Raw genomic sequence first — 22,446 nt, forward strand, 5'->3', positions numbered from 1 at the left:
ACCTTATTACTTCCTTTTTTTATTTCTGTTTTAGCACTACTATTTTTAATTATTTAATATACATACATACTTACTGTAATTCTTTTTTACTATTTATCATGTACTGTACTATATTGCTGCTAAGTTAACAAATTTCATGACATATGCAATGATATTAAACCTGATTCTGAATCACTAAAATAAATAGTGCAAAAATAACAAATTAATAAATATGTAGACAAAGTTCCTTCACAATTTAAGATTGGCTGAAATATTCCACAACATTTACTGACTTTGGAAAATCATATGATACCTGTCAGCTACCTAAAGTGCCACAAACCAACCAGAGCAGCTTGTCAAATGCAGTGGATTCCAGTTAATTGGGCCATCGGTTGATTGGGACAGCCACTTATTTGGGACATTATGCTGATCAATTGGGGAAGATTCTATCTTGCATCAGTTTGTGTGCTTGTGTGGCTGTTAGATGCTTGACCATGCTTAGAATGAAGTTTTTAAATAGTGTCAGCTGTATGTGCTTGCGTTCAAAATGTAGGATATTTGGTGTTCAGAACGATTTTGCTCACTGCGGTTTCAAGCATTCAGGCTTGGAGATGCCGGAAATGGCTGGTAGTGAAAATGAAACGATTTCACTACTTCAACAAGTTAAGCACTATGAAGAATTTGAAGGTATCGACAATCATTTTGAATGTTGCAATGAAAATGAAGACCTGGAGTATGCAATCATCTACAGCATTGTATGAAGGCAGTCCAGTATCTACGCAAGGTGTCTACATTGATTTTGTTCAGCATACACTGGATGAATTTCTCTCATGATAAATATAGGGAACTATTACATGATTTTATGGCACTGTAATACTATTGATAATGTTCTAATCTCTTCTTATTTTGCTTAAATACATATTTTATTACTCAGTTTGTCTTTTTTTTAAAAATACATTTTTAATTATTTCCATGAAACTTCAGCAAACACCAGACAACAAAGACTTTGCTTCCTGAATACCTTCGGGTGTATCTTGTGGATTTTGGGCTGCCAATCATGAAAATCATCATGAAGTTTCCCTATCATGCACCATCCTTTTTGAATTCGCCTATATTTGTTATTTCAATTCATAATTCAAGTCAATTAAAATCAAGCCCACCAGGTGAGCTGAAAATGTTTCTATCTTGCCCAGGCGTGTTTAGGCAGGGTGGATGCTGCATGGCAGGACAATTATAATTGGGGCAAAATGTACTGGTCCCGATGTGTCCCAATTAACCGGAATCCTCTGTACTGCCAATTGAGTATTGCAGTTCACATCCTAAGTCCTATGATAAGTATTACTCTTAACGTTTCTAACTGATGCTGCCCGACCTGCTGAGTTCATCCAGTGTACTGGAAGTGTTACTTTGATCACAGCATCTACAGATTATTTTGTATTTACCCTTAACGAGCAATTGATATCTGCTAAGTGACAAAAGGAAGAGAGGACAGACAACCTGTCAGGGTGAAATGACTGAATACTGCTCTTTGTTTCTCTGACTGAGAGATGAGCTATGTAACACGCAGATATACAAGGTGCTCTTCAGTCAGGAGAAGCGTGTGGGATTTCAGATGGAGACCAAGAACGAATGATTTTGGGAAGACTGACAGCCGACTAGAGAAGGCTGAAGGTGGAAAAGAAGGGAGAGGTGTGGTAACTGAAAGAAACCCCATCGGCTGGTTTGAAATGAACACCAACACTCCCTCTAAGGTGTGTACGTGTGTGCGCACTCATCTTTTGCTACTAGCGCACAAAGGAATTTAAACTACGCACAAAAGGTTGTCGCCTTGTACCTCGTTGGCAGCTGTTAAGTATATTTCACGATCGTACACAATCACATTTCCTTTTTCGGTTTCTGACGTGGACGGTGTTGACAACGTGCAGTTTGCGATGATTTGTCTGCAGATTTTAGAATTGGCTTATTTATACTGCTTTTATTGAAAAAATCATCCAGTGTGCACACGTTGCTTCACTGGGCAAAAGATTGCTCGACACAAGATGTTTGCACACACTGGTCATTACAAATTAGAGGGGACATTGATGGGCACCAGTGAGGGAGTGACAGGCTGTTTAAACAGGCTGCTAAGTTTAGAGAATAATACTTGGGTGTGCACCATGCTCCCGGAAGTAATTGCAATTATTGGTCCAGGCCTTCTATAGGCTGGAGAGGACAGAGTTATCCAGTCATTGCTGCTGTTTTCATGCTGGCTCAGAAATTACAAGACATCCTCTTGGTTCAGTGCAATAAGTTCCTGGAGCATTTAATGACACCGGATTCAGTTTTATGTTGTGTATCACGGCCTGGCATGGGAGCACCAATGCCTTTGGGTGGAAAATCCTATAGAAGGTAGTCGATTCGGCCCTGTACATCGCAGGTAAAAGCCCTCCCGACCATTGAGCACATCCACATGAAATGCTGTCTTAGGAAAGCAGCATCCATCATCAAAGATCCTCACCGCCCAGGCCTTGCTCTTTTCCCACTGCTCTCATCAGGTAGAAGGCACAAGAGCCTCAGGACTCGCACCATCACGTTCAAGAACAGTTACTACCCCTCAACCATCAGGCTCTCGAACAAAGGGAGATAACTACACTCATTCCACTTCTGGTGTTCTCATAACTGATGGGCTCACTTTAAGGAATCTTTATCTTGTTATTCCATGCTCGATATTTATTGTTATTTATTTCATGCTCGATATTTATTGCTATTTATTTTTATTTACATTTATACAGTTTGTTGTTCATTGATCCTGTTTACAGTTACAGTTCTATAGATTTCCTAGGTATGCAGGAAAAAGATTCATGGGGGTTGTATGTGGTGGCGTGTATGTACTCTGACAAAAAAAGTTTACTTTGATGTTTGGAAGATGATATTAGCAAAGCACAGTCCAGCTGGGGGCAGTAATGCACCTTGTAGTTGATCTGCCAGATGATATTAAATAACAGGAGGAGGAGGAGAGGCATGTTCCTGCAATGAGACCTATGACACAAGAGGTCTGTAAATGCAGCAAGGGTTGAGCTTAACTGAACTACAACAGCCACTCCTCTACCTGCTTCTTAGAGGCTGACAGAGGAAAGGGTACCAAGCCAAGAGCTGCTGCACCTTCCCCGCTCTTGTCCACGCAGAACGGATATCCCTGGCACCCAGGGGACTCACCACTTTCTCCATGAAGCCTGTGAAACACCAGAAGGAATCGACTTCATTCTGGGTCACATAGAGTATGGGAGAGAGGAGGTCACTCATTCCCTGCACGTAACCTGCAAAACAGAGCAACACAAACCGTTTCAAACGTCAGCTCAGAGGGAAGGTACACAGGTCTGTCAGAATGTTACCAGGGAATGAGAGGCTGGGGGGAGTTTCCCTTCGAGCTGAAAAGGTTAAAGTAGAATTTAAATGTTATAGAACCACTCAGCACAGAAACAGGCACTTTGGTGCACTTGGCGCATGATGACCATTAAGTTATTAAGCACCCGTTTGGGCGCCACAGTTATAGTTCGGGGCATCAGAGTTTGGAGTTTAATTCTGATGTAATCTGTAGGGAATCTGTATGTAGATTGCGGGGGTTTTTTCCGGGTGCTCTGGTTTCCTCCCACAATCCAAAGACGTACTGGTTAGTAGGCTAAGTGGTCATTGTAGATTGCCCTGCGATTAGGCGAGGGTTAAATTGGGGGTTGCTGGGTGATGCGGCTCAAAGGGCCAGAAACTCCTGCTCTGCGCTGTATCTCTAAATAAATTTACACACACTTATTTTCCTTCTCCCCAGATTCTGCTACTTAGCTACACACCGGGGACCATTCACAGTGACCAACCTACCAACCCTCATGCCTTTGAGATGTGGAGGAATTTCTAAAAGCATTTGAGAGTCAATGAGGTCAGCAAATGGGTCACAAGTGTAAGACCATTTGCAAAAGGACTGAGAATTAGTATAGCTTTCGAACAGAGGGTTTTTGTGATTTTAGTTGTAGCCAGGGTAATAATGGGGATAAGCTCCCACTACCTATTAAATACTCCGAATGGCGTGCGTCTCAAATAGCCTCTGGCAACCAAGTCCAATTCCAGGCTTTCACTTGTGGCTTAGCTACTAAGTCCAGCAGGATTGTTTCTACTGGCAGGAGAAGGGACAAAGGTGGGTTACTGGCATATTAAAACCAGTTGATTCGGGCAGAGGAGGCTCACCAGCCGTGGTTGGCAGCTCATCTAGAAGGAAAACTCTGATCTCAAACCTCTGCCATCTTGTGGTTATACCTACTCATGGAGAAGGCTTCAGGAGTAAACACTGAGGGAAAAAGTCCAGAGTTGGGACTCCTTAAGGCAGCCCTACATTGAGTTCAACGCTGACTGGCAAACTCCGGTGAGGCTGCTGGTACAAACTGTATCGGTCTCTGCCTTGCCCTTGGATTCATCAGCTGCACGGAGAAGGGGAGCCTGCTGCATGGACAACAGCTTGCTCTCCATATTGTACTGCCCTGGCTTGCGTACCGACACTCAGGCAGCTAGGAGGCAACTTCCATGGTTGATCCCGACCAGCCGAGGGTCTCATTTTATGATTTCGTACTTACTGTCTAAAAGGGCAGTAGATACAGAAGTAAGAGTAGCTTTCAATGAGAATTTGAAAAAATTCTTCAAAGGGATCATTTTTTTGGGGGGGCTACAAAGAAAAAAAACAGAGAGATTGGGATTAACTGTAATGGTCCTTCAAAGAGCTAGCACAGTTGTGATGGGTTGAATAGCCTCTTCCTATGCCGCCCAATTCTAAAATATGATACAAGACACTAGTGTACAGCACCTTAGCGCATATTGTCGCTAGATACAGAGGCAGTCCGTTCTCAGTTGGATCCAGGTTGGTCACCTCACTGCTGTTATTTGTCCGGGTGATAACCCCAAATTCTTTATGCTCTTTAACTTTGTAAATACAATACAACACTGTGAAAAAGGACAGAGCAGTGAAGACCTACTCAGATCAGGAGAGAGGGAAGATTGAAATGCACCACAATAGCTGCAGTTTTTGAGTTCTGTACTGGAAAGACCCCAATGGGATGGGATGGCTGATAAATATAATACAATTTTTGCTTTTAATCTAATTTTGCAATTAAAATATTTTATTATCAGTTTGTTCCACCTTGATCTCCATTTCATTGGCCATAAGTGTAAGCCCAGATTTATGTTGCCCTGGTAACCAACTTCCTTCACAGCATTTGCTAACGAACACAGATCCCCAGTCCATTAAAAGCCCCACACTAAAAATTCTCAACCTGAACCCACAAACTCACTTCATCAGCCTTCCACCCCAAACCCTCGGACTCCAATCCTGACATACCCAAATACTGCCACACTTCAGTATCGGCTACATATGAACTCAAAGTTAGAAATCTTCTCCTTAAACTCCATCATCTCACTAAGATTTGTGTGTCTGTGTGGGTGTATCTGTCTCTGTGCGTGCGTGTGCGCGCCTGTTTGTCTCTCTGGGTGAGTGTGTGTGGGTGTGTGTGTGTCTCTGCATGTGTGTGTGTGTGTGTGTGTGTATATGTGTGTGTGTGTGTGTATGCCTGTTTGTCTCTCTGGGTGAGTGTGTGTGTCTCTGCGTGTGTGTGTGTCTGTGCCTGTTTGTCTCTCTGGGTGAGTGAGTGTGTGTGTGTGTGTGTGTGTGTGTGCACGCGCGCACGCCTGTTTGTCTCTCTGGGTGAATGTGTGTGTGTCTGCTTGCATACGAGCATGAAAAGACAGGGTACCTAGATCGAAGTTGTACATGCAGTAAGTCATCAGCACGTCATTCAACAGCACCAGGCATGGGTTGTCATTCCCCTCGTAGAACTTGTTGTTGCGATCAGTCCTACTAACATCCCGCTCTGCAGAAAGAGAAAAAAAAATAAATCCAACACACAGTCCCTAATGCTAATACTAAGTGTTAACAAGTTAATGCAGTTCCCAAAATAGGACTGGCAGCCATTTGGACCAACATGTTAGCAAAAAGGATTCCAAACAGTGGTGTAATTCAGACCTCACCATATCAGGGCTGCACTCGTTGAAGTTCAGAAGAATGAGGGGGGCACCTCATTAAAACCTATCAAATATAGAAAGGCTGAGAGAGCGTGGACGTGGAGAGGATGTTTCCTATAACGGGACAGTCAAGGACCTAGAGGGCACAGCCTCAGAATACAAGAAGGTCCCTTTAGAACAGAGATGAGGAAGAATTTCTTCAGCCAGAGGGTGGTGAATCGGTGAAATTCATTGCCACGGGGAGGCCAAGCCATTGGGTATATTTTTAGCGGAGGTTGATAGGTTCATCAATCAGGACGTCAAAGGTTAAGTGGAGAAGGCAGGGGAAAGGGGATAAAGAATCAGCCACGATGGAAGGGCGGAGCAGACTTACTGGGTGGCAGGGAGTTCGGTAATCTCACAGCCTGGGGGAAAAAGTTGTTTCCTAACCGAAGAGCCCTTATCCTAATGTTACAGTACCTCCTGCCTGATGTGGCTGGTGGTGGGGGAAGTCAAAGAGATTGTTGGGTTGGGGGGGGGGTCCAAAGAGATTGTTGGGTGGTGGTGATGGGGGGTCAAAGAGATTGTTGGGTGTGGGGGGTCAAAGAGATTGTTGGGTGGTGGTGGGGGGGGTCAAAGAGATTGTTGGGTGGTGGGGGGGTCAAAGAGATTGTTGGGTGGTGGTGGGGGCGTCAAAGAGATTGTTGGGTGGTGGTGACGGGTCAAAGAGATTGTTGGGTGGTGGTGGGGGGGTCAAAGAGATTGTTGGGTGGTGGTGACGGGTCAAAGAGATTGTTGAGTGGTGGTGACAGGGGTCAAAGAGATTGTTGGGTGTGGGGGGTCAAAGAGATTGTTGGGTGGTGGTGGGGGGGGTCAAAGAGATTGTTGGGTGGTGGGGGGGTCAAAGAGATTGTTGGGTGGTGGTGGGGGCGTCAAAGAGATTGTTGGGTGGTGGTGACGGGTCAAAGAGATTGTTGGGTGGTGGTGGGGGGGTCAAAGAGATTGTTGGGTGGTGGTGACGGGTCAAAGAGATTGTTGAGTGGTGGTGACAGGGGTCAAAGAGATTGTTGGGTGGTGGTGGGGGGGTGAAAGAGATTGTTGGGTGGTGGGGTCAATGAAATTGTTGGGTGGTGGGGGGTCAAAGCGATTGCTGGGTGGTGGGGGGTCAAAGATTGTTGGGTGGTGGTGATAGGGGTCAAAGAGATTGTTGGGTGGGTGAAAGATTGTTGGGTGGTGATGGGGGGTCAAAGAGATTGTTGGGTGGTGGTGACGGGTCAAAGAGATTGTTGGGTGGTGGTGGGGGGGGTCAAAGAGATTGTTGGGTGGTGGTGAGGGGGGTCAAATAGATTGTTGGGTGGTGGTGAGGGGGGTCAAATAGATTGTTGGGTGGTGGTGGGGGGGGGGGTGAAAGAGATTGTTGGATGGACGGGAGGGATCATTGACAATACAAAGGCGCCTGCGTATGCCGTGCCTCTGATCTCTGACTACGGAAGAAGGATTTGAAAGTTTGCTCCTCTCTCTGACAAACTCACCAATCAGACTCTTGTATGCCCGTAGCAGGGAGTTCCGACGTTCCTGATCCTCTGTCACTGATTTCCACTGCAGTTTCATCCGGAAATATTCATCTCTATAGAAATCACCGATAGTTTATCTTTTCTGTTGCACGGAGTGGAACAGAACTTCTGAGGATACAACTTACTTTTTTGGCGGGATTGGACGACCATGTGTGAGTTACAAGGATTAATAAAGGCAGCTCTGTACAGGGACTCAAGCACACCATGGCCAGATAGAAGTACAGCAACACCATCCCATATGGCTCTCAGCTCATTACTATCTGGTTTAAAAGGCTCTCTGTATTATCAGTTACACAGCAAGATTCCTCCTGTTCTCCGTTCTTCATCCCCCATCACCTGTAACCAAGATCTCAGTACTCCTCGAAAACCTTAGTATATGTAATGTTGAGGCTTTAGTAAACACTGGTGAGGCCTCACTTGGGGTGTTGCGAACAGTTTTGGGCCCCTTATCTTAGAAAGGATCTACTGACACTGGAGAGGATTCAAAGAAGGTTCACAAAACCGATTCCAGCATTGAACGGCTTGCCACATGAAGAGCACTTTTTGGCGGGATTGTTCTTGAATTCAGATGAATGAGGGGTAACCTAATTGAAACCTATTGAATGGTGAAAGGTCTTGATAGAGTGGATGTGGAGAGGATGTTTCTTATGGAAAGAGAGTGTAGGGCCAGAGGACACAGCCTCAGGATAGAAGGGAGTTCCTTTAGAACAGAGGAGGAATTTCTTTAGCTAGAGAGTGGTGTATCTGTGGAATTCTTTGCCATAGGTGACTGTGGAGGCCAAGCCTTTATGTATATTTAAGGCAGAGGTTGATAGGTTCTTGCTTAGTCAGGGCATGAAGGGATATGGGGAGAAGGCATGGGATTGGGGAGAAGGCATGGGATTGGGGCTAACAGCAAAAATGAATCAGCCATGATGAAATGGCGGAGCAGACTCGATGAGCCAAATGACCTAATTTCGCTCCTATATCTTAATGATCTTCCTTAAAGATATAGATCTTAAAGATATATCCTACATCTTAATGATCCAATCACTTAGACCCTCTCATAGTATTTCTTTGATCTGATGGCATTTCTGTTACAGAGAGCTAGTGTGCAGTCCTATAAGATGCCTTCGTCCACCAGGCGGCATGGTTGCATTGTGGTTAACGCAGTTACTTGATAGTGACAGCGATCACTGATTCCAATCGCTATCTGCATGGAATTTGAATATTCTCCCCGTGGTTTCTTTTGAGTTTCCCTGCCCCACATCTGGGTTACGGTTAGTAAACCACAGGCATGCTATGCTGGCATTGAATTGTGTTTCCTCAGCTTCCCTCAGCATATCCTAATTTGATTTGATGCAGTTCATTGCACTCTTCCATGTACAAATGAAGCAAATCTTTAAAACAACGTATTAATGATAGTTTTTTGTTAAACCATATCGGAGCCACTTTGCACTGAACTCGGTGGCTCCTGATGCTTTACAGCAGCTTAGAACTTGCTGGGGTTTACTGCATTTAAGGTGTACATAGTCAGATAACAAAGAGGGTAAAGTTTCAGCCTGTTATCACAACTCAGATTGAAAAACGTGTCCACATCCGAATGCATTACTCGTGAATTCCATCAACCCTCCAGTTAGCTGCCCTCCCCTGGGAAAACCTCTTGCCCGACCACTCATGCTTCCACACACAAACAACCCCGTTGCCTCCTCTCTTCACTTTTTCCAATGTAGGGTCACAAGTAGAGTTGCCGCTTACGTTTTTTGCTTTACCATAACTTTGCGTTCCTCGGCTGTACTGCCCCAGAGGTAGTATCCCAGCAGGAATTTCCACACTTCCCGACGGATGCTGTGACATAGTCCCTAAGATAAAAGGAATAGGGAATAAATTGGATAGATTTCAAGGGGCTTTGATGAGAGGAATCAACAAGAAATGGTTTCTACTGTCAAGATGACTAGTAACTAGACAGCAACACAGATAAAAGTTGCTGGTGAACGCAGCAGGCCAGGCAGCATCTCTAGGAAGAGATGCAGTCGATGTTTCAGGCCGAGACCCTTCGTCAGGACTCACATCTAGACAGTAACTAGACAGCACATCTTTGCTGGCAATGAGGCAATTGACTGTCAATTCCTGATCACCTATGTCCTGCCCACTTAAATACTTCAAGTACTCCTCAATACTGTTGGAATAATGATTCTAAGATTTTATCCCACATAGGATGAAGGATCAGTGATCTGTGTCAAAGTCGGAATAGTATGCACTTCTTAAGGAATTTTATAGATGGTGGCAGTACACAGATATCTTGGTGGAGAGGACAATGGATTTGGGAAGAGGTATGAAAGAATCTTTGGTCGGTTGCTATGGTGATGGCCAAATCACACAATAACAAGGGGATACCGGCGCTCGGCCAGGGGCCGTGGTCGAGTGGTCGGCAACTTGGGCCGGCTCCCCCACCAGACTGAGTTTGGTCAGGAGGGTGGGAGGACACCCAGCAGGACTAAAAACAACAAAACCTGACAAAGGGCGGATGAGCTCCTTGTGAGCCAACGGCCATCTTCCGTGGAAGAGATTAAAGCCTCACCATGTATCTACGAATCATATGCTATGGACTTAGAAGAGACATGATGAGCTTGGACGCTGCACCGTGTGCCTGGACCTGCCCAAGGCCTCCGCCTAAGGAAGGGCCAAGCTTGAAGAAGCGGCCGCAGCTGGAAGCCGACACGGCCTCGGGCTTGAGTTCGGCAGGGGCGGTGGTGGGCAGTGCCAAGGCGGCCAGCGAGAACAAACTGGAGGAGAGGCTGTACTTGGTGCTGTCGCAAGATCGAGGAAGATGGAGGTGCATAGCCGCCCACCCCGGATTCGGGACGGCACCGATTGACTGACTGACTGACTGGTGGGAGAAGAAATTAGATTTATTTCTTTTTTAACATTTAAATAATTTGTTAAGCACTTTTTTTCTGGTAAACAATCATTGCAAGTAATGGTCTGTAACTTCCCTTTGGACTTGGAGGCAATTTGATGTGGCGGAACAAAGGTGAGGCAGCAGGCCCTTCGCTGAGGATGAGGAAGACCTGAGGTTCAGTCAATTTAGGCACTGTCCAAAATTGGGAAGGTCAGGTACAGGCTGAGTCAAGGTAGCGGGGTTCAGGCCCACAGTGTATTGAAGCAACTGAACCCAAGGTTTTGATGATGATTTAGGCACTTGGCCAGACTGAAAAGGTCAGGGTTTTGGGACCGGAGGTGAGGGATGGACCGGTTCAGCTCGTTGCTCCGCTCTGCACTGAACTAAGGGTCTGTGGACAGGACTGCCTTTGTTGTCTTCAGTTCAGAACACGATTTGTTTGCATTTATTGTTTACATACTTGCTTTTTTAATCTCTGCACATTGGGTGTTTGATGGTCTTTTTTTAAAAATGGGTTCTTATATAGTTTCTTTGTTTTGTGGCTGACTGTAAGGAGAGGAATCTCAAGAGTGAATAATGTATACATACATTGATATTAAATGTACTTCAAACTTTGAAGTAGAAAAGAAACGTGAAAGAAGCTGGGAATTTTTAAAAAAAAACATAGCAAACTATGACAATCAATGTACCATCTGAAAGGGAAACATATGCAAAATTCATAAAAACTGCTGCACCACAGTAGCGTAGCGGTTAGTGTGACGTTATTACAGCTGGGGGGCATCGGAGTTTGGAGTTCAATTCCAGCGCCCTCTTTAAGTATGCACTTCCTGTACGCACGTGGGTTTCTACCAGGTGCTCTGGTTTCCTCCCCCATCCCTAAGATGTACCAGTTTGTAGATTAATTGGACTCTGGTCCTATGATTAGCCTAGGGTTAAATCGAGGGCTGCTGGGCCGCATGAATTGTCGGGCTGGAAAAGAGCCTGTCACCATGCTGTATCACTAAGTAGAACAAACTGGAAAAACGTAAAGCAATGCTAGGCTATGGGAGAGAGCAACAGCCAAAGCTGAAAGCTATGAGACAAAAGGCTTCTATCCTTTCAGAGTTGTGAAGTGCACCCCCCCCCCCAATGATTTAACAGTATTGTAAACAGAGAACATGGACACTGGGTGCAGAAACACTTGCTATCTCATTAGATGAAGGGGGTCCAAAATTAATGTGAGAAAACAAGATGTCCAAATGTTATTCAAGAAAAATCTTTCACTTGTACAACTTTCAAGCCCACAATATTGCTAAAACACTCCTCAGCCACCAAGGTACTCTGAAGAGCAGCCATAACTCTGCACAGCAGAGTGCCAAATAAACAATAGTTTGTGACTTAATCTGGTCGGCAGAACAATCAAAGGTAAAGCATCCACTGGTGTAGGGTGTTGGTCTTTACAACCTCCTCTCTTTACTGTGAGCAGTTTTGGGCCTCTTTCTCTGGAATATTACCACGCAGATACAGTACAGGCAGAGATTGGGGTTAAGCTCTCTTGAATGAGATTAGGCTCCTGTCCTTGCTTTCTACCTCATTACTCAAGCTTCCTACTCTCATTGAAACCCATCGAATATTGAAAGGGCTCAATAGAGTGGATGTGAAGAGGATGTTTTCTATCGAGGAGGAGTTTAGGACCAGAGGGCACAGCCTCAGAATAGAGGGACAGTCCTTCAGAACAGAGATGAGGAGGGATTTCTTTACCTCCTTAAGAGGCCTCTTTAAGCAAAGATGAACTGGCACTGGAGAGGGCCCACGGGAGATTCAGGAGAATTATTCGGGGAACAGAAGGTTTAATGTACGAGGAGTGTTTGATGGCTCTGAACCTGTACCCACTGGAGTTTAGAAGAATGAGGCGTGATCTCACTGAAATCTATTGTATATCGAAAGGCCTAGATGGAGTGGATGTTTCCTGTAGTGGGTGAGTCAAGGACTGGAGAGCACAGCCGCAGAATAGAGGGATGGCCCCTTAGAGCAGGAGTTTCTTTAGCCTGGTGGTGAATCTGTGGAATTCATTGCCACAGATGGATGAGGAGGTCATTCCTGCCTGTGGCCATTAAACTTTACAACTCCTCCCTTGGAGGGTCAGACACCCTGAGCAAATAGGCTGGTCCTGGACATATTTCCTGGCACAATTTACATATTACTATTTAACTATTTATGGTTTTATTACTATTTAATTATTTATCCCCGGGATCGATAAAGTATGACTATGACTAAGTCATTGAGTATATTTAAAGCGGAGGTTGGTAGGATCTTGATCATTGTAGGAGTCGAAGGTTATGGAAAGAAGGCGGGAGAGTGGGGTTGAGAGGGATAATAATTCAACCATGATGGAATGGCAGAGCAGACTTGACGGGCCGAATGGCCTAATTCTGCACAGGTGGTTTTATTGTTGACTTTTCTTGTATTACCTTTCCAGGCAGTACATTCCACATTGTCAGAACTTGTTCCATTAAAAAAAAACACCCAGAGATCAGGTGTAGAATACGTTCCCTCTTCTTATCAACAGTTGAGAAATACTGCCGGATGAACTCAATCCCCTTTGAGCTGTCTTCTTAGTGTCACCTGGAAACCTTAATGGCTTTCCATCCACGTACCTCCGGATCAATAACTTCAGAGCCCTGAAGTTATTGATCTGGAGGCACATGTTTAAATTGAAGCACAGATGGCAAGGAATTGAAATTCTCTTATATCCAGCATCAGCATTGGTAATCATTAAACAACTGGACTGTTTTAAATATGGCCAACGTGCCAGAGTTCAAAGAGCAAGCACTGCAAGACTCAGATAATCCTCGACCGACCACTCAGAAATCCCCATAGTTCTTTATCCACAAGACATACGAGCATATGATGTTGCTATACTGCGGGCCGGTGGTGATGTGAGAATCCAAAAGTCTGATGAACGATTGATACAGAGCACATCGGTGCCTTAACTGGAAATAAGACCACAGGACAAAGGAGTAGAATTAGGCCATTTGGCCCATCAGTTCCCCTCTGCCATTCCACCATGGCTGATTTATTATCCCTCTCAACCCCATTCTCCTGCCTTCTCCCCATAACCTTTGACACCCTGACTAATCAAGAATCTATCTGGGTGATAATGTGGTTAACTGGATCAGCAAATTTATGGATGACACCAAGAATGGAAGTGTAGTGGTCAGTGAGGAAGACCATCGAAGTTTGCAGCGGCATCTGGACCGGCTGGAAAAATGGCAGATGGAACTTAATACAGGCAAGTTGCACTTTGAGAGGACTAACCAGGGTAGGTCTTACACAGTGAGCAGTAGGGCACTGAGGACTGTGGTAGAACGGAGGGATCTGCAAATACAGAGCAATAATTCCTTGAAAGTGGAGTCAGAGGTAGATAGGGTCATAAAGAAAGCTTTTGGCAGATTGGCCTTCATAAATCAAAGTATGAGTACAGGAGATGGGATGTTTCGTTGAAGTTGTATAAGACATTGGTGAGGCCTAATTTGGAGAAATGTGTTCAGTTTTGGTCACCAACCTTCAGAAAAGATGTAAATAAGGCTGAAAGATTACAGAGATAATTTACAAGGATGTTGCTGGGACTTGAAGACCTGAGTTATAGGGAAAGGCAGAATAGGTTAGTACTTTATTCCCTAGAACATAGAAGACCGAGGGGAGACTTGATAGAAGTATACAAAACTATGAGGGGGATAGTTCGGGTAAATGCAAGCATTTTGGTGGCAGAATAGAGGTACGTTTCTACCAAAGGAGGTGTAAGGCACTCCTTCCCTCCACTAGCTTGCAGGTCACTCTTGGACAAGGTGTAGCACCTGCTTAGCCCCCTGATCAGGATCAGGTGAAGCCATGGAAGCAGGTGGTGGATGGTCGTATGAGCAGCTGGGGCATATCACAAGTCCTGGTTATGCAACTGCTGACACCAGACAGACAATCAACGACCATGATCTCCCACGTCATACAACACAGCACATAATGATGAAATGCAAGCAGGCTTTTTCCACTGAGCAACACACATAAAAGTTACTGGTGAACGCAGCAGGCCAGGCAGCATCTCTAGGAAGAGGTACAGTTGACGTTTCAGGCCGAGACCTTTCGTCAGGACTAACTGAAAGAAGAGATAGCAAGAGATTTGAAAGTGGGAGAGGAAGGGGGAGATTCAAAATGACAGGATCTTCCCCTCCCCTCCCCCTCTCAAATCTCTTACTATCCCTTCTTTTAGTTAGTCCTGCAAAGGGTCTGGGCCAGAAATGTCGATTGTACCTCTTCCTAGAGTTGCTGTCTGGCCTGCTGCGTTCACCAGCAATTTTTATGTGTGTTGCTTGAAATTCCAGCATCTGCAGATTTCCTCGTTTTTCCACTGAGGTTGGTTGAGACTAGAACTAATGACTAAGGGTGAAAGATAAAATATCGAGAACCTGAGGGGGCACACCTTCACTCAGAGGATGATGAGAGTTTGGAACAGGCCGGCAGTGGATGTGGTGGATATGGGGTCGATTTCAACATTTAAAAGAAGTTTGGATAAGTACATGGATGGTACATCCATCTACTTACCAAGTACATCTACACCTCAGACTTCAACTACTGCACAGAGTCTTCTCATCTTCAGAAGTTTTCGGATGACTTTGCCATAGTTGGATGCATCAGCAAGGGAGATGAGGCTGAGTACAGGGCTATGGTAGGAAACTTTGTCACATGGTGTGAGCAGAATTATCTGCAGCTTAATGTAAAAAAGACTAAGGAGCTGGTGGTAGACCTGAGGAGGGCTAAGGTACCGGTGACCCCTGTTTCCATCCAGAGGGTCAGTGTGGACATGGTGGAGGATTACAAGTACCTGAGGATACGAATTGACAATAAACTGGACTGGTCAAAGAACACTGAGGCTGTCTACAAGAAGGGTCAGAGCCGTCTCTATTTCCTGAGGAGACTGAGGTCCTTTAACATCTGCTGGACGATACTGAGGATGTTCTATGAGTCTGTGGTGGCCAGTGCGATCGTGTTTGCTGTTGTGTGCTGGGGCAGCAGGCTGAGGGTAGCAGACACCAACAGAATCAAACTCATTCGTAAGGCCAGTGATGTTGTGGGGATGGAACTGGACTCTCTGACGGTGGTGTCTGAAAAGAGGATGCCGTCCAAGTTGCATGCCATCTTGGTCAATGTCCCCCATCCACTACATAATGTACTGGTTGGGCACAGGAGTACATTCAGCCAGAGACGCATTCCTCCGAGATGCAGCACAGAGCGTCATAGGAAGTCATTCCTGCCTGTGGCCATCAACCTTTACAACTCCTCCCTTGGAGGGTCAGACACCCTGAGCCAATAGGCTGGTCCTGGACTTCTTTCATAATTTACTGGCATAATTTACATATTACTATTTATTACTATTTTCTATTATTATTCTATTACTATTTACTAATTGTAATATTACTATTACTATTTCTATTAATATTATTTATGGTGCAACTGTAACAAATACCAATTTCCCTCGGGATCATGACTATGACTATGGGAGGGGTATGGAGGACCCTGGTCCAGGTGCAGGTCGAGGGGAAGAGGCAGAATAATAGTTAGCATAGACTAGATGGGCCAAAGGCTTTGCTTCTCTGTTGTAGCATTCTACAACTCAGTGACTATGACTCTATGACTTCTAAGAGTTTACGTTTCAATATCCTCTTAAACTTTTAAACTTCTTTGCCTCAAGACGATAGAGCTTGCATTCATCTCTTGAGAGAACAATTCAGTGAACACACTAGAGAGAGGCAGCACAAGGTCATTCAATTCCTTGTGCCTACTCTGTAATTTTACTTCCAATCACAAATCCCTCAGTTGGCAGAACATTTAAAAATATTTTGGTTTCTGAACCACAGAATCACTTGCACTTTCTGCAGCATGCTCTATTCTTAATACAAGATCCAATCAAAATTACTCTACTCTCAGTGGCCAGTCGATGAGGTACACCTGCTTGCTAATCAGCCAGTCATGTGGCAGCAACTCAATGTACAAAGGCATGCAGACCTGGTCAAGTGGTTCAGTTGTTGTTCAGAACAAACATCAGAATTGGGAAAGAAAAGTGACTTTAACCGTAGAATGATTGTTGGTGCCAGATAGGGTGGTTTGAGTATCTCAGAAACTGCTGATCTCCTGAGATTTTCACACACAACAGTGTCTAGAGTTTACAGAGAATGGTGGGAGAAACAAATAACATCCAGTAATACAAGGTGAAAATGCCTTGATAATGAGAGAGGTCAGCGAACAGGGGCAAACTGGTTCAAGCTGACAGGACGGTGACAGTAACTCAAGTAACCACCCGTTACAACAGTGGTGTGCAGAAGCACATCTCTGAATGCACAACATGTTGAACATGCAGAAGACCACGAACACACACTCAGTGGCCACTTTATTAGGTACAGGAGGTACCTCATGTAGTGGCCACTGAGTGCAAATTTCTGTTTTATTTGTGTTATCAACCTGCAATTAAGACAGGTAAATGATACTTTGCAATAATGGCATGAAATGTTTTAGACGTAAATACGGAATCGGATAATGAATGAATGAAAGAATCTACCTACTCCTTTAAAAATCTTCTTCTTCAGTTCCTCCACATCCTGAACTCTTCCTTCTGGGTCCAGATGTTTCGCCCACTCTGCAGCCGTTAGAGTCTCCTGCCGCTGCACTGTCGGTCTCTGGCCAAGATCAGCTTGCTAGTAAGAAGGATATAAAGAAAAAGTTTGAGGTGTGAATGTGCAGAACCTCTGCTTTAAGTGATCTTTATTTAGAAATACAGTGCAGTAACAGGCCCCCTCCAAAGGGGCCCACAGTGCCCAGTTACACCCATGTACGCCTTTAGAAAGCGAGAGGAAATTGGAGCACCTGGAGGAAACCCAAGCAGTCACGGGGAGAACATTCAAAACTCTTTATAGACAGTGGCTGGATTTGAACCCAGATTGCTAGCACACTAACTGCTATGCCACCCAGATCATGCGAGATTTCTATTTGTGCTTCATATTACTCAATACACAGCACAGAAATAACTATTAGGCCTTTTAGGTCAATACTGATGTGTAGGTTCCACATCAGTCAGCGCCACCCCCCCCAACCAATCTACATTCCTTCTGTCACCTACCACCTTGCACTTCTTTCTCCCCTCCCCCACCTTCTTACTCTTACCACTGTGAGGGGATCCTGAAGTACCACTATTAACTGTGCTTTTGAAAAGAGAGTTATTTACCATCGATAGCTTGTTTGGAAAAGAGAGAGAGAGATAAAGACTAACTGTTGGACTGTCACTTTAAGAACTGGTTAACTTTTGGATGTCTGCTGAATTGGAGAGAGATGGCACCGAGCAGCTTGAAAGTTGCTATGGTGACCGAGGGCAGGTTGTTGACACTTTCTTCAAGGATTTTTGCCTGCTTGCATTTCATCACAGACAAAGGAAGGAGGGAGTATTTGAATGACAGTTGATGCTCAGTACGGGAAGATAAAGTAGGAGGTCAGATGATACAGATCTCAGACACATGTTTGGACACTGAATGAGCATTGTTGTGCCCGCAGGAAAAGTACGTTTTCGAGGATCGATCAGGCAAATCGATCCATCGCTCTTGCAGTGGAAAGAGGAAAAGGGTTGACTGGTCGGGAGTTGTCCATGTGTCCACCCTCGCCTGGGGGATAGCTCCACCACAGAAAACTGGTCCCCTTTGTTAAAGTCACAGTCGGTGACTTTTAAAGGATTTCGAAGGACAACGAGAAGATCGACGGCGTCAGCTCACCTGAAGACTCAAATCTCTCCCTCTCTCTCCATCACTACTCAACTCAACACCACAAACTGAACTGAACTTTACTCAACATCGTAAGACTGTATCTTTTTACCCCTAGACTTAAAGAAGCTTGGTTTTTCATACATATATTTCCACACTTACTGATATACTTACACATATATATATATATTTATTATCTACACTTACATTACTGTACTGCATAGTTACTAATAAATATTACTAGCTTATAGCAATACTGGACTCCAAAGTGTTTTCCATCTCTGCTGGTTCTTCATCCCCATCACGGGGTACGTGACACCACCTCTTCATTTCCCGTCCTGATGAGGGGTCTCGGTCTAAAAAGTCAACTGTTTACTCCTTTCCATTGATGCTGCCTGGCCTGCTGGGTTCCTCCAGCACTTTGTGTGTGTTGCAACATCCCCTTTGCTTTGTCTTTGCAGCTGCATGGACCTAACGTTGCTCTGAGCACTATTTTGTTTCAAAAATACAGCCCGAAAACTGCGCGACACTTTAATAAAACATTAAATAAAACATTCACGGACCTCTTTCTTAATAGTATTGGTCCATGGCATTAAAAAAAAATGTTGCGATTGCCTGAGATAGAAGAAAATTCCAGCTGTGCAGCAACAAAGGCTATGTGCGTGGCAGCATTTCAGTTATCGTGCAGCTTGGAGGAAACAGTGCACCCAATCAGATTATTTCTATGTTTCTGTAAGATGTTAACCATTCAGCCTCTCCAACTGTTCTGTCACTAACTTTCCCTGTAGCCCATTCTGCCCCCATTCGCATCAACATCCATAAGATATAGGAGCAGATTTAGGGCACTTGGCCCATTGAGTCTACTCTACCATGACAGATCCATTTTCCCTCACAGACCCAATCTCCTGTCTTCTCCCCATATCCCTTTATGCCCCGACTCATAAAAAATCTATCAACCTCTTCCTTAAGTATGTCCAGTGACTTGGCCTCCACAGCTGCCTGTGGTGATGAATTCCACAGATTCACCACCCTCTGACTGAAGAAATTGCTCTTCACTTCCATTCTAAAAGGACACCCCTCTATTTTGAGGCTGTGGTCTTAGACTCTCCTGCCATAGGAAATATCCTCTCCACATCCACTCTGTTGAGGCCTTTCAACATCCGATAGGTTTCAATGACATCACCCCTCTTTCTTCTGAATTCCAGTCAGTAGAGGCTCAGAGCCATGAACACTCCTCATGTGATAAGCTTTTCAATCCCAGAAATCCACATTCCCCACTTGCCATCAAGCTTTTATCCCTTACCTGCACAGCAAAGGCAACTCCCAGTGAACAATTATCTTATCTATCAGCACATCTTTGGTCATGTGGTCAGACAGCTTCAGGTTAATACAGTACAGAAACCAGCACAGCTCATTCATACTGACATAGGTGCCTTCCTCAGCTGGTCCCATCTACCTGCATTTGAGCCGAAACTTTCTTGTCTACAGTATTAACCCATCCGAATGTCTTTAAAACACTGCAGTTTCTACCATTCCCTGTGGCAACGCTTTGGCTCTGTAAATGTGTAGCCTCCAAACGGACTGCACTGGAGGTCAGGGAGAGTTGATGGAACTGCTGAGGTAGCAGCCCCACTGTGCTAGTCCTGCAAACTTTTGACTATTTGATATATATATTCTGATTTTCTGCATCAAGAGTCAGGAAGAAGATGGCATACCGGGCAGCAAGAACATGAGGCGATAAAATTGCATAAGTGTATCGCTGCGGCAGGGTCCCGGTCCAAATGCGAGGCACGATCGGCTATTTGGTCAATTTAAACGCTGGCCTGGAGAGACTGGAAAGGCCGGAGAGGAGGATTGGGACGGTTTTGCGTTGAGGTTGAGAGACTGCCCCGGCTGCTGTGCTTCGTGTCTGAGAGCTTTGCAGCAATTTGCCCCACAAATATGATGAACTGAGACAGAGGCTTTGGGCCTACTCCGCTTGCTCTGGGGACTTGGACTCAAGTTGGTTCTGAATGCCATTGCTTGCTTTTATTGTTTGTCTGATTTGTGTTTTTTTTTTTCCTTTCTCTGCGCATTGGGGGTTGGTCTTTACTTTTTTTTTAAATTGGATTCTTTCAGGATTCTTGCTTTGTGGCTACTTGTAAGCAGAAAAATCTCAAGGTTGTATAATTTATACATTATTTGATAATAAATTTACTTTGAATCATTGAAAAATCAGCATGTTGCTAGAGTGAAAGGATTATAGAGCCTGGGATCTTCATCAATACGAGACTGGAGAAGAGAAACTAGACTTTAATTATGCATGTTAAACAAGTATATGAGTGTTCGCCTGCTACACATCTGGTTCCAGTGACTTCAGATGGACTAAATGTGCAGACTGCAGTTGATGTCAATCCATCAATTTAACACTGGTGATCAAAGATGCATTTCTCGTCCTGTATCTTCACTACTGTTAATGCAGCTTTCAAACAGTAACACACTCACAATGCAGGACTCCCTATCTCTTGCAGACCAGCAATATGCAGCACTATAGACATTTTAAAATTTATTGAACAATAATTTCAACGAATACTGGCTGATAGGGAACACAGAACAGCACAGTTCTGGCATTTCAGCTCACGATGGTATGCCGATCTTTTAACTTACTCTAAGATCAATCTAACACTTTCCTTCCCCTAAAGCCCTCCGTTTTTCTTTCATTCATGTACCCAGACATCCCACCTCTCCCGGAAGTTCCGGGAGTCTCCCGCATATTAATAGTGGCTCCCTGATGCCTGTAAATTATATACAGTATCCCGGAAATCAATTTTTTTGAGCGCGAGCGGGCGTGAGAGTGTGACAGAGAGCGAGAGAGAGAGAGAGAGAGAGAGAGAGAGCGCGAGCGAGTGCACGCACACCATGGCAGAGTGTTCCAATATAAAACGTACGTCACCCCAGATTACACTAAAGTGTACCCCTGCCTAATAGGGGTCAAAAATAATGACAGTGTTGCTCACTGCACTGTTTGCAACAGTGACTTTTCTATTGCTCATGGTGGGTTAAGACTGTAAAAGACATGTTGTGAGTTTAACGGGTGTCATTCGTTTATTAGCATAGCTAACGTTATTTAAACTAGCTGGCTAGCTGCTAAGGAGCTACTCTATTGCAGACATCCCACCTCTCTCGGAAGTTCTGGGAGTCTCCCGCAAACTGATGGTGCTACCTCCCTGAAATGAGCGTTTGCAGGGTGGGATGTCTGATGTACCTATCTAAGAGACTCTTAAATGTCCCTAATACAGAGGTTCCCAACCTTTTTAATGCCATGGAGCCTTACGTGGACCCCAGATTGGGAACTCCTGCACTAATGCATCCGCCTCTACGACAACCCCTGGCAGTGTGTTTCACACACCCATCACTCCGTGTAAAAAAAAAACCTTTCCCTGACATCCCCCCCATACTCTCCAATTACTCTGAAATTATGCCCCTCGTATTAGCCATTTCCACCCTGAGGAAAAGTCTCCAGCTGTCCATTCTATAAATGCCCGTAATCATCTTACACATCTCTCATCCTCCTTCACTCCAAAGTACAGCCCTAGATCACTCAACCTATCCTCATAAGACATAGTCTTTAATCCGAGCAGCATCCTGGCAAATCCCCTGAAATTTCCAACATACCGTTGCTGCCTGTAAGGAGTTTGTACGTTCTCCTTGTGAATGTAGCCACAGTCCAAAGATGTACCGGTTGGTAGGTTAATTGGTCAATGCAAATTGTCCCGTGATTAGGCTCGGGTTAAACTGGGGGATTGCTGGGTAGTACGGTTCAAAGGGCCAAAGGGCCTATTCCGCACTGTGTCTCAATGAATTAATAAATAAATATGTTGTTATCTCAAGAGATGAGGCCACTCTCAGATAGGAGCAACCCTCATATTGTCTGTGTAGGCTCCAACCCAATGGGATGAACAGTAATTTCTCCGACTTCCAGTAATTCCTCCCTTTTTCCACTCCCCATTCCGGCTCCCTTCTTTTCTCACCAGCCCATCACTTCTCCTGGTGCCCCTCCTCCTTCCCTTTCTCCCGCAGTCCGCTCTCCTATCAGTTTCCTCCTTCTCCCTTCCACCTATCACTTCCAAGCTTCTTACTTCATTCCCACCCCTCACCCACCCAACTTCCTTCCCTCTCACCCGGTCTCACCTTCCGCCTGACAGCTTGTACTCCTTCCCCTCCCCCACTTCTTTTCCTGGCT

The 22,446-nt window shown here is 44.8% G+C and overlaps 1 protein-coding gene across 2 annotated transcripts in view; it reads right to left on the minus strand.

Moving 5' to 3' along the window:
• tbc1d17 (TBC1 domain family, member 17) overlaps window positions 1-22,446 on the minus strand; it is an 83,305-nt gene that overhangs the window by 18,107 nt on the left and 42,752 nt on the right. For both annotated transcript variants that reach the window (XM_072271520.1, XM_072271521.1), the window contains exons 8-12: window positions 17,040-17,171; window positions 9,306-9,409; window positions 7,527-7,621; window positions 5,748-5,864; window positions 3,175-3,275 (exon numbers count right to left, since the gene is read on the minus strand). In XM_072271520.1, the coding sequence (XP_072127621.1) occupies window positions 3,175-3,275; window positions 5,748-5,864; window positions 7,527-7,621; window positions 9,306-9,409; window positions 17,040-17,171 (549 nt within the window). The remainder of the gene's footprint in view (window positions 1-3,174; window positions 3,276-5,747; window positions 5,865-7,526; window positions 7,622-9,305; window positions 9,410-17,039; window positions 17,172-22,446) is intronic.

This window comes from Mobula birostris, chromosome 11 (assembly GCF_030028105.1).
Source record: "Mobula birostris isolate sMobBir1 chromosome 11, sMobBir1.hap1, whole genome shotgun sequence".
Taxonomy (NCBI): Eukaryota; Metazoa; Chordata; class Chondrichthyes; order Myliobatiformes; family Myliobatidae; genus Mobula; species Mobula birostris.